Below are 16,643 nucleotides of genomic sequence, written 5' to 3' on the forward strand. Positions count from 1 at the left end.
GGTTATCCTTTGGGAAGCACATTCGGCATGCAGCGGAGTTAAGCACAGGCAACAGGACATCGAATGAATAAAACTTAATGCTCTTCAGTTGATCAAAATGTCTCTTCTTGGGTTAATTCATTGGGAAGTCGATTATGGACATTCATATCCGAGTACTGAATGTCGTTATTGACATCTGATTCAATGGAAGGGTGACCTCACGCTGTGCCGTGATTTGACAATATGTGACGGCAAAGACATCAAAACATGCATTTCAAGAATGAAAGAAAAAAAAAACAAGTGGTTTTAGAGCAGTTTCTTGCTACCTAGTAGGCAGCCGAGTTCCGAAAGGAACCTCTGTGTCCCGTGCGAAGATCTATGAGCAAGGTCCGCTGACAATAGGTCTGTGCCGATACCTTATCGGTATCCTTGTTAGTTTCTTGCAGATTCTAGGCATCTGTCAAATGGCTACTTCACTTAACAAATCTGTAAGGGGGGCCCACATCATCCAATCGTGAGCTTCAAAGGGGAATTACTGCCGTTGTTGTTTCACCACGAAGTCAGAATAATGAACAAGTAGCAAGGTACCTAAGATATGTATTTGACTGCCTGGTTGCCTGGTTGACCACAGTTAGGCACCCAAATAATGACACCTGCGGCGTCCGACACTTTCCCCTACGTGGAAGATGAAAGCTAGGAGCTAGGGAAAGGACTGCCCAAAAGACCCCACATTTAGCCGTATTCCACCAACACGGCTGGAGCACCAAAGTGGGTCCCTATCATACCAGCATCGAGCAGTGTGTTGGAATGACCTCAATTAATTATTATAAGATGCTCTTGACAATCACTGTGAAGTTTTCCATTTGGTTCTGAATCTTATCAACTCAGACTGTATCGTTCGGAAGAACTGAATCAACATGGACGAGTATCAAATCAAGCATACCCCTTGGTATCAATCCTCCGTTGAGGCCTTCGCAGCCAAAGCTGCCAGGGAGGACCTGGGCCGCCCTGAGGATCCAAATGCCACCCCGAATCCCGACATGATTGTTGCTGCTCGACTTCGACCCATTCTGGAAGATGAGGTAGCTGCCGGGCTTATTCGTGGTGTTTATACCCGATCCAGCGCGAACGGCGCCGTCGATGTACACCAGATCCGGAAACACATCAAACCATTGGGCCCTCCTACTTTGGTTGTAAGTCGTAGATTTTTTCTTCTTTTCATTGGCTATTGAAGCCAATCTTACAATTAACAGTCTACCTCGGTTCGCCTTGACCGAGTATACGGGCCGGAGGATACTTCCGAGCAGATTTACCAAGATTTGGTGCAGCCCCTGGTTCCCTGGGCATGGAGCGGTGGTGTCAGCACAATGTTTGCCTATGGTCAGACTGGCTCTGGAAAGACTTTCACCGTCAGCGCCATTGAGAAGCTGGCTGCCGAGTCTCTGATGCGAGGGGATCTGGAAGGCAAACGCAATGTTCATGCGTGCATCATTGAACTAGCGGGCAATCGAGCCTTTGGTGAGAACTCTGACCTTGATCCCGCTGAGTGATTCTCACACAGTTTTTAACAGATCTTCTCAACTCGCGCAAGCCGATCTCTGTTCTTGAGGATTCTTTTGGCGTCACCCAGCTCGCCGGAGCTATGGAATTCGAAGTGACTGAGGCAGGCACTCTACTTGACTTGATCGAGAAAGCAGCAACGTATCGCAGAACAGCATCAACAGAAAAAAACGATGCTTCATCCCGTTCTCATGCAATTTGTCGCATACGAATCGAGAACCCCACCATGCCCGCTGCCGAAGACGGTCTCCTCTATCTTATCGACTTAGCTGGCTCCGAGGCTGCTCGAGATAGGGCCAATCACACAGCCGATCGAATGAAGGAGGCACGTGAGATCAACACCAGTCTGTCGGTCCTTAAAGATTGCATCAGGGGTAGGGCTACCGTTGATGCGGCATCTTTGACGGGAAAACCAAAGAAACCAACCCACATTCCCTTCCGACAGAGCTCGCTCACCAAAATCTTGAAGCACGTCTTCGACCCTAACAGCCGTCGCACGTGCAAAACTGTGGTGATGGCCTGCGTCAACCCAAGTCTTCCGGATACCCCGGCCGGCAAAAACACACTCAAGTATGCCGAAATGTTGAGAGTCCTCTTGCCCAAAGCGAAGCCTTGGCCATATGATCCCGACGTACCCTTCACCTGGACCAATGAGCAATTGAGACAGTGGGTCGAGGCCAATGTAAGTTGACATTTCCACACTTTTATGAAGTAATCTGACACCACATAGTCCGGCACGCCTATTATTTCAGGCGGTTTACTTGCACCTTCTGAGTCTGGCGCTCAGCTCCTCCGGCTGCCAACGCCAGAGTTTCTCACCAGATGCCTTAAATCACCAGGTGTGACTGAGGATCAAGCTCGTGCCTTTGAGGCAAAGTTCTGGCGTTTGCATATCGATTCACAAAAAGCATCTTCAAAAACGGTAGAACCAAAGACGGAAGAGGAGCCGCAGAGTAAGGCCGTGGCAACAATGTCACGAAACCAGCTACTGGCCTCAAGTATCGACCTTGATCCAAATGCCGCACAGGTGCCTTTCAAGGAGCGTATTCGCCCAGGCATGGTCGTTCGGTGGAATCCGCCTGCTGGCTTTTCAGGAACCTTGCCGGGGCTGAACATGGTGGCAATTCTATGCCCTCAATCAGCCGCTGGAACTCATGCACGAGATCTCGACGGCAACTTAGTCCTGAGGGCTGGATCAGAGCCCGAGGGCAAGAAGTATCTCTGTGCCATGGTACTCCCTGGGTTCATGGCTGATTCGTACGAGCTTAGCATGTGGCGTCAAGTCGTGGTGGACGTTGAGCAAATGGAGGCCGAGGTGTTTCTTGAGTACGATTCGGCAACGAGGTATTGTCATGTCACACTCTAGATAAAAAAATGCTTAGTGAAGAATTATACAAAGTGGAACAGTACCTGAGGCAATGTGTGACGCGGTTTTGGCGCTATTCCATCTGAAAAAGAAAAGCGGTATTCGATACGCATCAGTTGTCGTATTGAATACGAGAATTCGTATACACAGAGATTAGCATCTCCTTACTCATCCTAAAATAGATTGGTATTGTTTCTCATACCAACGCAATGGCAAAAATACATTAACTGATGGAAATTATTTAGGATATATATGCGCATTGATTCGGCCAGTGCAGCCTTGAGCTTCAATAACGCGACCCTGATCCAATACGCACCGTGAGCACAAGATCGTCGTCCATCATAAGATTAGGCATCTCGCGTTGTTTCGATCAACATATAATTATGGGGATGTCAGCTGTCCCAAAGACTTCTACGCTCGTGACTCCAGAGTCAATTGACGCTGTCTACAAGTATCCCATCATCGACGCCGAATCTGACCAATCCTCACCAGCCAAACACCACCGCGTCTCGGGACATTTCGAGAACACCCCAATCCGATTCAACTTTTACTTTCCTCCGAGAGACAGATGGGACGGCAGGTTCTTTCAGCTGACCTTTCCGACGCAGCATGAAAACGCCACCGACGAAGTCATCGGCTTTGCCTTGGACAGCCATGCCTATGCCGTCCAAGCTACTGGCAGTCGTGGGTTCCAAGCCGAAGCCGCTGCGGCCCAATTTTCGAGAGTGGTCGCTAGGCGGTATTACGGCAGTTGTTCGAGGCGCATCTATGGGTATCTCTATGGTGGCAGCGGCGGCTCGCTGCAAGTCATCGGTGCTGTGGAGAACTCGATCGGCATCTGGGATGGTGCCGTCCCTTCCGTCCAAGCAATACCGATATCTGCCCCCAACAACCCTTCAATAAGAGCCATGGCAAGCCTTGTTCTCCGAAATAGTGCTGAACAGATTCAGGATGCGTTAAGGCCCGGCGGCACAGGGGATCCTTTTTCGATACTGAACCCAGTAGAGAGGGAGATGCTCCAGGAGGCAACGAATCTTGGCGTTCCAATTCAGGCCTGGGAAGACTTTTCTGAAGTTTCAGACGCTTCAACGCTGTCATTGCTGTCTAACGTGGCCGTCAAGATCCTGGATCCGACCTATGTTGACGACTTTTGGTTCAAGAAAGGGTATCTCGGAACTGATCCGAGTCCACTTGGGGAGGTACTGAGAACTGCCGTGGTTAGTTTTGTATCTACTGTTCGGCATGTAAAGGTGGACTCAAGAGAGGTTCCTTTTTCTGTCGAATTGGATGTTGCCCTGTCACCAGGCACTTTCATGGACGAGTATTGGTACGATTTCACAGTGTCCACCGCAGATGGTGTAGAACTCGGCGTTCTCGTAGGCACGTTCAACTACATGACGAAAGTCGCGGTATTCAATAATAAAAGAGTGGGGAAAAACGACATTCTTCTTCTAAGGAAATTAGCCCAAGGAATCAAACTACGGGTCGAAAATAGGCGCTCCATCGCAATGCGCGCCTACTACCGGTATCAGGTCCCGGAACGCCGCGGATTTTATGGCTTTGATCACCTTCGCAATCCAGACGGGTCCTCTCGCTTTCCGAGACGACTGGTCGACGTCTCGAAATGTCTCTCTGAGGGCGCTTTGGGCGGTGCGACTCATACTGGCGACATCAAGGTGAAAATCATTGTTGTCCAGAACTTAATGGATAGTGGCGCGTTTCCTTGGCACGCCGACTGGTATAAGAAGCAAGTGAAGCAAGCACTGGGCTGCAGATTCGAAGACAACTACCGGCTATGGTTCAACGAGAACACGGAACATGAGTGGGAAGGTCCCAGTAAGAAACGTGCCTCCCTCATCGTGCCTTACCGCGGCATCGTCCAGCAGGCACTGCGCGATATGAGTGCGTGGGTTGAAAGAGGCGTGCCACCACCAGCATCGACATCTTACAGCGTTGCTGAAGATTCATCAATCATCCTACCTCCGGCAGCAGACGATCGCAGAGGTATCCAGCCAACGGTACATTTAACAGTGGAAGGCGGGAAGAAGTTTGAGGCAAAAATAGGACAAACTATTACCTTTCACGCTACGATAACAGCACCTCCAGGCGCCGGAGCAATAGTCTACGTGGAGTGGGACTTCTTTGGCAAGGGGCGATACACATACGGCCATCTCAGCACGCCGAAACAAACAGTTGAAGTTCAGACTACATTCACTTACAACACCCCAGGCAACTTTATCGTTGGTATCCGCGCGACTTTGCAGCGGGAGGGTAATGTGGTTAGCAAATACGCAGGAGTCATGAATCTGGCACGCGTTTCGGTAACAGTTGGGAAGTCAACAGACTTGGGAAAAGAATTTCGGTTGTAGACCTTGTTTCTCGCAAGAGATGGCGAGTATATGTTTTGCGCTTATAAAATGATTGTGTTTTTTTAGAGTTGTAACATGCCTTGACGCAACAAAAGCTGTAAGCCGTTACCGTCCATATAGATTTCCACTATATATCCACCAGACAATCGGAAGAAAGGAGTTGCACATGGGTTGTTTCTTTAGAGTTTTAGGGTTCCTGCTTAGTACATCACGCTTTCCTCTTGCGAGTCTTTGTAAACTCAAACCAATTCGTAATTAGAACAGACGACCTTATGCGCCTGATAGCGAGCGTCATTTTGCGACTCAAGTTTGCAAGATCTCCGTCTTACGCTGAAGTGATGTTTAGGTGGAAAACTTCAGCGAAACTACCGGGGTGTGCCCCCTCCCCTAAACAGCCCCTGTAAGTCGGTGGCCCAGCATAGCCAGCGTAACCCATCGAAGGCACCATTAACTAAAGAAGTCAGAGTAGCTATACAAACTTACCGTAGTAGTCCATGCCGCATCTTTACTTGACCGCCAGTCAGTCCCAGTGGGCAAACAAGAGTCCTAACCCTTTTTTTGTCGCTTGTTTGAAGGATAATTAACAGTTTCATTGAGGTAGGCAGTCTCCATACGTCACGACATAATTCAGAGGTACTCGATTCCACATGTTTGGTCAATCCTAGTAAACTGACACACGTCTGTTAAATTCTTTCTATTTCGAGTACTGCCTCTAGCAGATTGTGCCAATATGTTTGAATAGTCCAGCAGTGCTTTGAAGTCGCCTCCAGCCGTGAGTTGTTGAATGTGCCAAATCCTCTTGTCATTCTGAACCCTCTGGTGATTTCAGAGTACCTAAATCATCTTGTGGCTCCGTTAAGATTATATAGCCTATTTTGATAAAGGTAACGTTTTACCCTTTTGACTCCGGCAAGTGCTTCTTTATCCATCATTTCACCGCGACGTCTTTCCTGGGGTGCTCAAAACTCAACAACACCACTATACATTCCCTTCAGCCAACGCATAGTTCGGTCAAGCCCGATTTGTGCAAGGAAGTCGCAGATCTAAGAGACATGTACACATTTCAGATTGAGCAAACTTAATTGAGCAGCAGCTATGTCAGCTTGACTTTAACGAGCATGGGGTCTTCCAAAGAATTACCGTGGAAAAACAATCGGTCACTAAGTTTGGATTTCTTAGACCGTGACTTCCGTGACCACTTTGGTGATTCCATCAGGCTCTGATAAGGGGACCACAGGCCAGTTGTGAGGCTCAGCCTGGTCGGCGCTGAAGACCTTGAAAATGATGTCTGGTGACGCCTCTACCGGGGCGGCTTGCACCATGGCTGCGGCAAGTGTTGCGGCAAGGAAAAGAAGGCGGGCGAACGGGGGCATGTTTGGAGTTTGCAAGAAAATGTCTGATGGATTGATGCTTTTTGCAGAGGTCAAGAAAATGATGGGGGAAATGATGCGCTTGTGTTGGGCTAACACTGGGGACCACTGAGGAAATAAAGGCTTTATAACTAGGAGGAAAAAAGAATATCGGATAAGGGATATTTTCGGCTTGCTTTGCTGTCGAGTTAGTTGTCGTCATATCTTTATCGTAACTACCTACTTGGGAAGCTCGGCTCGGTCTATAATGCAGATCAGTTGGCAATCTTCTTTCCATCAACCAATAGCCCAAAGAAAACTTACTCAGCTCTGCACTGCATATACCTATAGAAAGTGCTCACTCAGCAACATACAGCGAAAGCCTTCACAGCAACTCATTTAGTCGAATGACAACTTACTTTCGAAGGTAAGATTTTAGCACGGGTTGTCTACTCCCTAGTAATCGTTTGCTTCTCTTGACGTCAGTTGTAAAACCAGACTCAATGATCGCTTACTCAGAGCCATGACCTTGGCAGCAGTGCGTCGGCTTTGCAGCGGATAAATTCAAGGAACGACAGTTATGAACAGTTCACGGTGATGCTCAGTTACGTGACAAGGACGTCTTTTCAAATGCTTAAAAGCAGAAGAGTTTTCCTTTGTTGCCGTTTCATTCAGAACGCAACTGCCACCGAAGAAGCTACTATATTAAACATCCTCGTCGACAATCAGCCATCTCTGTTTTCGCTCGACACGGCATTACACGCATTTGCCCAAATTTACGCGGTATAATTCTGGGAAAGAAGCAACACCTCCATACCTACCACCACAAATATCAAACACAAAGATGCATTTCCCAACCATTGTCGCGGCTCTGGGGCACGTCAGCCTCATCTCGGCCTACACGGCCCGTTACAGCAAAAATTACTGCGAGCAAACTCGCCCCGTGGTTACATCCTACAGCAATGCCTTAAACTATTGCTACAACATCGATGGCGCAGCTTCATTGCAATTCACCGACGTCGGGGTCCCCTCTAGGTGGAAGTGCATTGTCTACGCTGGATCCGGCTGCACAGGCTCACACTTGGAAGTTGTGAGCACTAATTCAGGCACGAATTGCTTCAACAGCCCAGTTGGCTGGATATATTCTTACGCGTGTATTGATGCGTAGAGGAGAGAAATGGGCACAGAGATTCGGGCAGTGACTTGGTGTCGTGAGCGGAAGAGGGAGCAATGATATGGCTAGGATGAGGAAAGAGAAATGTTTGTGATGTACTTAAGATTCAATTGTGCAGAATACATATACGGTCAGTTTCTCAACTGGTATTGAGCGCCAGGTGGCTCACCCGAACATAGCAACGCCTTAGGTCTTAGTTATGCGGTAGCTAACCCCTGAACATGGGAGATGGACTGAAACATATAAACACGAATCTGCAAAATACTGCTTAGTCCGTTCTTTAACTTTGTTCTTCTGCTATGTCCCATTTCAATTTAGACCTCTACCATAACAATCTCTAAGTACGAACACTTGAGTTGCCAAGACAGGCCCCCACACTACGCTCGTCGTTGTTCCTGGTAGAATCCCTTTGACGCAGCACGTAATCTTTGAGCTGGGTGTTACGTTATAGACTTCAATTTTAGTGGTAATATCCAATGTCTCCCCCGCTGAGGCTGCGTCAGTGGCTCTTATATTGCAGACGTAAAACCCTAAGCCTCCATATAATCAATCTTGAGCTTACTTTTGTTGAGGATTTGTGTATTGACCCCTATCTCTATTCATAAGTCGGATTAGGTTTTAATCCGAGACAGCTGTGTTTATTTACGTCCTGCTTTATTTGCCCACCAGGATAGTAATCGTAAAGGAGCATTGTAAAGAGTCCTCTTGCTGAGTGTTACATGACACCAATAGAAGTGGCAGGCTTGGGGAGAGAACTGAGGAACAGCCAGAACAGATCGCAATGGAGACCATCATGAAGTTATGGAAAGCCTTTCTGATTCATCTGTACTGTCACTCAACAGAGTCTAACCCAGCTTCACGTTGGACTTAGTTGCTGTTAATGTCGAAGTACCCAGCAACAGGAGCTCGGATGAAAAACAAGCTAGGGCTGACAACTGCGGCATAAAGGTTTGTGGAATTTGTGACACCATTGACATAACGGCTTGATTAGAGTTAAAACAAAACCAGAGCTTCTAAACGTTTTAATTGTAGTTGCAAAGCTATGTAAGGAAGAGTATGAAGGTGAAGTAGCACTATCTGAAGCAGAGGTTGAAGCTAGGCTAATGGTCTGGGGGCTTTCAGTCAAAAAGCTGAGGTGGTGCTGCACAACGGAGATCCAATAGCCAAGTTTGCGCCCTGGTGCGTCATGGTTAGATTTAGTTCTTCGCAAATGGTGATTTTGGTAGTCGCAATAATGGTTATCAAAAGCATTCTTATCTCAACCTTCTCTCGTGGTGTTCTCTTAGCTCAAAAGCAAGCCGTATAGGGTTGCCTTATCCAGGTGCCTAAGGTCGTAGTCTCAGTTACACTTTCGAGCCTGTTGTCAAACAAAGGTTGCAAACGATGGATTAGCAGAAGCTTGTGACAGATATTGTTAATGGTGTAGGGTTCTCGTCGGCCACCGTCCTCTTGTTAGGTATGGACTTAGTTGACTTTCGCTTACACCTGTAACGTTGTCCTGCGCTACAGCACACATCTCGTTCATGAGAAAAAAAAAACAAGTTAAGGTGGCTTACCAGTTCTTCTACATTCTGCATTTGTGCCAGAGCGCCACCAAAAAGCAACATCGTGATCTTTTACAAGTATGTAAACGGGCGTAAGGTATCAATCCAATCATGCGTTGTTTTGCACACCATGCATCTTCCGCGCATGTTTCCGCACTATTGCCGTCTCGCTTATGTCGCGTCTGTCCAATAAAAGCTAGAGACCATGTTCAACAGCACCTTCCTCGCCATTTCAAAGCATGGTGATTACTGCTCGTTTTTGGCCTTTCCTTATGTGTGTTCCGTATCGACAGTGGATGTTGGGGAGTTTAAACCACTTTGAGCAATTCGACAGCAGATAGATAGGGGTCTGGCGCTATTTGATTTCAGCCAATGTAGCATCCCCTCCCCTATGTTATACCTGAAGAAGCAGGTCAACAGCACACGGCGACCCACACTTAAAGGATGAAGGATTCATGTGCCGCAAGACTGCATGACGCGAATGCTTGAAGGCAGCCAAGGATCATATTATTTAAAGGTTCCGATACCATGCACACTCCCCTGTAGTTCTTAACTTCGCGTTTCATCAAACTTCCCCCACTGACTGGAACTCTCGCGATGCGGTCTACCAAGCCATATGCGCTCCTCGCTTTGGCAGGCCTGGGGAGCAGTCAGCTCATTGAACTCAGCAACTGTCCTATTCTCGGGCCGGCTTATCCTGCCTTGAAAGACCTCCGGAAATCACGAGTAATAAGAGATACCGGGGATTCCTTTACCAAAATCATCGAAGAAGCCGTTGCAACGGGGGAAACGGAATGGGGCTTAATTGGCACTGCCAACACATCCTTCTCACTCAGTGTTTTCTCGGCTGATTCTGATGACTACCTCTTTGAGTATCACCATCGAGGTACGGAACTCGATGGCTCGCTGACTGGAGATGTTCTCAACGCGGACACCTTATACCGTATTGGGAGCGTCTCGAAGTTGTTTACAGTGTACACGTTACTGATCAAATTGGATCCATCGTACTGGAGTCAGCCTATAACAAACTTCATTCCAGAATTGGCAGATGCACCGACAAACAATGGGGCGCGCCAAGTGCAGTGGTCAGATGTCACTCTCGGGGCTTTAATGAGCCATATGGGCGGACTGGCTCGGAACAGTATGTTTGAGTTTACCCACCTCCCATGGGCAAGTTGGAATGCCTACGTTGCTAACGAATTTTAGATGGATTCACCGATATTTCTGGTGTCCCCGGGGTCGAGTCTATCGGGCTTCCTCGTTTAGATGACTCTAGCATCACCAAATGCGGTCTCCCTGGGAAGCCTGCATGCACAAGAGAAGGCATGTCCATCCGGTTTTCATGCAAAGATGCTACAAGTTACTAATCCATCACAGAGTCCATTCGTCTCTTGTTGCAACAGAACCCTGCGACTGGTACCTGGACCACTCCTGTCTACTCCAACGAAGCCTTCCAGCTTCTTGGCTGGGCGTACGAAAACATCACAGGAGAGACCATGGAACAAGGTTTTAACTCTGCCATTGTCAAGCCTTTGGGCCTATCTCGAACTTTCTGGAACCCGCCAGAGAACGACCCGAATGCCAATGTAGTGGATCCCGAACCTTCACTGGAAAGCCTCCTTGTTGGATACAAGTTTGAAGAGGGTCTAGGTTCCTACACGCCGTAAGTGGAGACTTCCTGTGTCTCTCATGGATTAAGCATGATATTAATATTGCCCCAGGACTGGCGGTATCTACGCATCACCTGGTGATCTCTCCACCATCGGCCGCTCTATTCTCCGCTCATCCCTTTTATCAGAGGCGCAAACTCGCGAGTGGCTTAAACCCGTCACATTCACGGCTTCCACACATACGGCCATTGGTAAAGCTTGGGAGATAAGCCGTATGGAAGTTCCCGTCACTCCAGGTTCGGATCGTACCCGCCTCGTAGATTTATACGCCAAAAGCGGTGGCATATCATCGTATCTCACTTACCTCATACTGTCTCCCGATCACAGATTGGGTGTGACCATCAACATCGCCTCCAAGAACGCTTTCGGCGGCGCTGCTTCAGATCCCTCCTTCGGCACTCTCACCAACTTGCTTCTTGACAAGTGGATCCCTGCCGCCGAGGATGCTTCGCGAGAGGCAGCGGGGAACAATCTTGCGGGCACCTATATTTCCGATGATGGTACAGATTCCGTGATTGAGCTCGCGCTGGTTCCTGGAAGACTAGGGCTGGCTGTTCAAAAGTTGTTGTACAACGGAACCGACTTCTTGACGAACGTGGGTGGTACCCTGGGATTTCAGGGTGCAGACTTGCAGTACGTAGGACTGAGGGACGACAAGGACGTTGTTTTCCAGGCTATATTCTCCTCCCCTCTTCCCAAGGTGCCAAGGCGGCCGTCTCCTTTAAACCCAGAATGCTCTGGTGTCTGGTCAGCCCGTGGCTTTTTTACCTATGGCAACGTCATGCTTGACGAGGTCATTATCAGTGTCGACAAAGAAGACAAAGGCATCGCCGTTGAGTTACCGGCCTTAAGAACGAAGTTTGTCAAGAAGGTGGAGTCTGATGACCGGCAGCAGTTTGTTTTTGGTCCGCATTGATGTTACAAATGGTGCCATAATATGAAGAAAGGAAAGTCGCTGTGTGATCTTGTTTTACCTTATTTTGTACGTAGAAACAGATGTCGTTGTCGGTCAAGGAGCCAACTGCGCGTCATTTTTGTGCTTCCCTCAGCTGTGTGAGAAAATGTTTATGGAGACATGTTGCATAACTGTAAGTCCAAAGAGCACGAAAAATTGAGATAAGTTTTGTTAAAACCGAATCAAAGAGTGGTCTCCAGGAAAGCTGGGATTTCATCTTTAGATCAAGGCAGTAGCCTACAACTTCCGACTAGTGGCAGGGCGTCAATATCAGTCGTTGACAGACATAGGCTAACACATATCCAACAAATGTTAGGTAATCAAAGTATATTATGAGCGTTTTCGAGGACTAGCAGCCTTTGTGCTCAGAAGACTGACCTGGCTTGCTGCCATTCAGGTTTACTGAAACACACCTTATTGTATGGGGGCGCTGTAGTGCACCTAGGAAGTCAAGATCAAGCACCTAATACGAGTGGGACGAATCTAGTAATTCCCTTGGTTTTCTTTTTACCCTCCCACGCAAGATCTTCTTAGGTTCAAATTCGTAGTACAGCTTGCCATCTTCATGCCGAAGGTGAGGTCGTAAGGCAAGCAGGTCCACCACCTGAGTGAGGCACCAGTTGAAGCTATGGCGCACAGACCACCAAGCTTCTATCCACGTGATTGCGGGTTGCAGCTCCAGGGGGGTCGCGTTTCTGCCTGCTGCCCGCGGCGCGGTGTGCGCGACTGCCACTTAAACCACCGATGAGCGCAGCCAATTGCTGCTGAACGCAACAACTACGTCGTGTCGTAGCCCCTCCGACAATCTCCAGAAGCTACCTTTTACTTCAGAAGCTTCAGAAGCTCCTGGGCTGCCTGACACCATGCCCGATTTCACAGGTATGCTCTCTCTGGAGTTAATTGCAATCGCCTGCTGACTCTACGTACAGAGGCGGACACCATCCGCATTCTGGTTGCGACGGACAATCATGTGGGCTATGAAGAGCGCGACCCGATTCGCAAAGATGACAGCTGGAGGACGTTCGACGAGATTCTGAACATCGCAAAGGCTCAAGATGTATGCAACCCTGCCGTCCGGTGATGTTCAATCGCTAACATGACGCACAGGTCGACATGGTCCTCCTCGGAGGCGACCTCTTCCACGACAACAAGCCTTCTAGAAAGTCCATGTACCAGGTCATGCGAAGTTTACGAAAGAACTGTCTTGGCATGAAGCCTTGCGAGCTTGAGTTCCTGAGCGATGCGAACGAAGTCTTCGAGGGTGCATTCCCCCATGTCAACTACGAAGACCCCGATATCAATATCTCAATTCCTGTGTTTTCTATTCATGGAAACCATGACGACCCTAGTGGCGAGGGTCACTTCTGCTCTCTCGACCTGCTTCAGGTTGCTGGACTGGTCAACTACTTTGGCCGCATTGCTGAGGCAGACAACATCGAGGCGAAGCCTGTTCTTTTGCAAAAGGGACAAACGAAGCTTGCACTTTATGGACTGAGCAACGTGCGGGACGAGCGCATGTTCCGAACCTTTAGAGACCACAAAGTCAAGTGGTTCCGGCCAGGTGTCCAGCAGACTGACTGGTTCAACCTTCTTACGGTCCATCAGAACCACCACGCCCACACGGCAACATCATACCTCCCTGAAAACGTACTGCCTGATTGGATGGACCTGATCGTTTGGGGACACGAACACGAGTGTCTTATTGATCCCCAGCAAAACCCAGAAACTGGATTTCACGTCATGCAACCTGGATCATCGGTAGCCACATCACTGGTACCGGGTGAAGCCGTGCCAAAGCATGTCGCCATCTTGAACGTGACTGGAAAGGAGTTCAAGGTTGAGAAGATTCCTCTCAAGACCGTTCGACCGTTTATCACCAAGGAAATTGTTCTGTCAAGCGACCCGCGCTTCAAAGATCTACACACCAAGAAGGACAATCGACAGGAGCTAACAAAGAGACTCATGGTCGTTGTCGAGGAGATGATTCAAGAGGCGAACGAGGATTGGTACGCCATTCAGGATAATGAAGATGAGGAAGCTCCCCTACCCCTGATCCGCCTCAAGGTAGAATACACAGCTCCTGAGGGCGGCCAATATGACTGTGAGAATCCTCAGCGGTTCTCGAACAGATTTATCGGCAAAGTGGCCAACACCAATGACGTCGTCTACTTCCACCGGAAGAAGGCTGGCACTTCTAGTATGTGTTTCCCTCCTAGTGGCCTAATTCTCATGCTAATATAGTTCAGGACGCAACAACGCCGATACAGACATCCCTGAGATGCTCGAGGAAGCCCTGGGCCTTGACACTGTGAAGGTAGAAGCTCTCGTGCAGGAATTCTTGGCTGCACAGTCCTTGAAGATTTTGCCTCAGGCGCCTTTCGGTGATGCCGTCAATCAGTTCGTCAACAAGGACGATAAACACGCCATGGAAGAGTTCGTCAGCGAGTCTCTGGCCGGGCAAGTTAAGCAGATGCTCAGCCTCGACTCGGACGAAGACGACCTGGACAATGCCATGGAGACGTACCGGTCGAGACTAGAGGAGCAGTTCGTCAAGGGAGTATTGAAGAAGGCCTCGAAGCGCAAGGTCAAGCCTAAGCCTGAGGAGTGGGACTCCGACTTGGACGGACATTGGGAGGATCAGCCTGGCGTTGTAGAGACTGAAACCGTCTCACAACCCTCAGCCAGGTCAAGACGCGCGCAAACCCAAGACGCCGAAGATGATATGATGGACCTCGAAGATGAACCTGTGGCTCGTCAACCCGCGAAGCGTGCAACAACGGCGCGGACTACCAAGGCCGCTGCGACAAAGAAAGCTCCAGCGAAGAAGGCGCCGGCCAAGAAGGCCCCCGCTCGGGGCCGGAAAAAGCCCCTGTTCGAGGAAGAGGATGAAGAGGAAGAGGACGTGGTAATGGACGATGACTTTGAGGAACCTCCTCCACCTACACGTGCAAGAAGATCCCAACCCGCCCGCGCGGCTCCTAAGACGCGCCAGACAACCCTCAACTTCTCCCAGGCAGCTGCCTCGCAGAAGGCGGTGGAAATTAGTGATGACGAGATCTCCGAGGATGACGCCTTTGAGCCTGCCCCGGTCACGACGCGCTCCAAACGGAGATGAGGGTACGGAGAGATATCGCCCGCCTCTATTTGAGTTGTACAAACATGTAAATAAGAGAGACGTTGGGCCTTGAAAAGCTCATGTTGTTAGCTGATCACAGGGAGTTGGGGTGGAGTTTTTCTTTAACTAGATCGATGATGAGCCAAGATACCACGCCGCTAATGAGAAAAGTCAATTGCTCTTACCTTGGCCTGCTCAAAATGCTTGATCTGACTTGCTGTAATGATTTGTTACTGAATTAACAAGCTTGTCAGGGGTTGAGTAAACCTCTGTTGTGCTGTTTAGTCGTTGGCGTGATACCGAATGTGCCATTAGACAAGATGAATGGATCCACCAGTTTCCTTCCCAATTTCATTCGATAAACTAAACAACATGGAAGATGGCAACGCGGATTGAGTGGGAGGTTCAAAACATAGCTTCTTGCCGTCCGACTCTCCGTGAACAAATGCATCACGGCGGTCTCAAGGGCAGTGCCCTAAGAACGAAGCTCGACTCTGCCTGCTCCTCCTTCGTCTTGCCTGCAGCCTGAAGACTTGGTGATCTTGCAATGCCAAAAGCGCCGCGAAAACCTCTACTTCGAGGCAGACGCGTCCAATGGCGGTGGGTACGCCGTGGTCCGCCGTCAAATAAGCATCTGCAGGCTGACGATATGAATACGAGGCGCCTCTTCAGTAGGTTCAAGACAGGTGGTAAAGTTCCTTGGCCGACAATCAGTGCTGAAATGAGCCCCTGCTCGTGTTTTTGAAGCGTAGTCTCGTTTGAAACCTTCTTCCTCCGAGATCTTCCATGAGGTCGTGCCAGTTGAGATACTGGAAGAGCTGAGTCTTGGACGATGATGTAACAATCTTGTATCTAGAACCTCGGTGCTACTCGTGCTTTTCATTTGAGATACTGAGCCCTGCGGCGGTATCGCCTGAGTAAACGACTTGACACTTTGATAAGACTGCACTCCGGCGTATCCGAGCATTCACCGCCAGCGATTCCGACGACATCCCGTTCACGAAGAAGGCCTTGTGACGATGTGACGACTGCCGCTCGTCTGCTCTTGTTCCAAATGCCAAATATCAGTACTCGCCACCCCATTCTTTTTATTAAATGAATTCTTGTAAACTGTAGGAATGATCCCCTGGTATAAAACTTTCCGGTGGTTCGGGCTAGGCGACGTCTCATCGTCAGATGAAACCATATCGGAGCAAGTATAGGGGAAGTAATGATCGATGTGCTCATGGTATTCAGATCCTCGCACTACCGCTTCTCTGACAGCTCTACCAGAGATGAAGAGCCTCAAAGTAGCTCCAGCTCGGTTGTACATGTTCACTAGTGACTTGGTAACAGAGAGGGAAATACCCAAACTTGGGTACTCATATCATCACTAACCTGTGAAAGTCGTCTTACGGAGCCTTCAACGATACCGCAAAGAGGCCGCAAGTTGTACCGATATCAGAGTCTCAGCAAACGGCGTTAAGCGACAAAAGCAGCCTTTGCATAAGGTAGAAACTGGCCATCATAGCATGTCAATTCGGAGCCTTTGGTAAAGAACACCAGTGCTCTCCAAAGGCATC

General features: G+C 49.0%; 6 protein-coding genes across 6 annotated transcripts; 5 read left to right on the top strand and 1 right to left on the bottom strand.

Moving 5' to 3' along the window:
- Positions 1 to 896: 896 nt before the first annotated feature.
- On the top strand, positions 897 to 2,905 carry CTRU02_203065 (kinesin motor domain containing protein; the record flags this gene model as incomplete). The annotated part of the gene is made up of 4 exons (XM_036727144.1): positions 897 to 1,172; positions 1,233 to 1,497; positions 1,551 to 2,221; positions 2,270 to 2,905. 4 exons carry the CDS (start codon positions 897 to 899, stop codon positions 2,903 to 2,905), a joined length of 1,848 nt encoding a protein of 615 aa, XP_036580938.1.
- Positions 2,906 to 3,288: 383 nt separating this feature from the next.
- Positions 3,289 to 5,274, top strand: CTRU02_203066 (pkd domain containing protein; the record flags this gene model as incomplete). The annotated part of the gene is made up of 1 exon (XM_036727145.1): positions 3,289 to 5,274. One exon carries the CDS (start codon positions 3,289 to 3,291, stop codon positions 5,272 to 5,274), a length of 1,986 nt encoding a protein of 661 aa, XP_036580939.1.
- A 1,175-nt stretch (positions 5,275 to 6,449) lies between these two features.
- CTRU02_203067 (uncharacterized protein) lies at positions 6,450 to 6,647 on the bottom strand (the record flags this gene model as incomplete). Its single annotated transcript, XM_036727146.1, has 1 exon — positions 6,450 to 6,647. The coding sequence occupies one exon, from the start codon at positions 6,645 to 6,647 to the stop codon at positions 6,450 to 6,452; it is 198 nt and encodes a 65-aa protein (XP_036580940.1).
- Positions 6,648 to 7,467: 820 nt separating this feature from the next.
- Positions 7,468 to 7,791, top strand: CTRU02_203068 (uncharacterized protein; the record flags this gene model as incomplete). The annotated part of the gene is made up of 1 exon (XM_036727147.1): positions 7,468 to 7,791. The coding sequence occupies one exon, from the start codon at positions 7,468 to 7,470 to the stop codon at positions 7,789 to 7,791; it is 324 nt and encodes a 107-aa protein (XP_036580941.1).
- A 2,147-nt stretch (positions 7,792 to 9,938) lies between these two features.
- Positions 9,939 to 11,927, top strand: CTRU02_203069 (uncharacterized protein; the record flags this gene model as incomplete). The annotated part of the gene is made up of 4 exons (XM_070204137.1): positions 9,939 to 10,482; positions 10,548 to 10,664; positions 10,719 to 11,004; positions 11,063 to 11,927. The coding sequence occupies 4 exons, from the start codon at positions 9,939 to 9,941 to the stop codon at positions 11,925 to 11,927; spliced, it is 1,812 nt and encodes a 603-aa protein (XP_070061900.1).
- A 902-nt stretch (positions 11,928 to 12,829) lies between these two features.
- Positions 12,830 to 15,081, top strand: CTRU02_203070 (DNA repair protein; the record flags this gene model as incomplete). The annotated part of the gene is made up of 4 exons (XM_036727148.2): positions 12,830 to 12,845; positions 12,896 to 13,023; positions 13,074 to 14,163; positions 14,213 to 15,081. The coding sequence occupies 4 exons, from the start codon at positions 12,830 to 12,832 to the stop codon at positions 15,079 to 15,081; spliced, it is 2,103 nt and encodes a 700-aa protein (XP_036580942.2).
- Positions 15,082 to 16,643: the final 1,562 nt, after the last annotated feature.

Source organism: Colletotrichum truncatum, assembly GCF_014235925.2.
Source record: "Colletotrichum truncatum strain CMES1059 chromosome Unknown Contig_0002, whole genome shotgun sequence".
Taxonomy (NCBI): domain Eukaryota; kingdom Fungi; phylum Ascomycota; class Sordariomycetes; order Glomerellales; family Glomerellaceae; genus Colletotrichum; species Colletotrichum truncatum.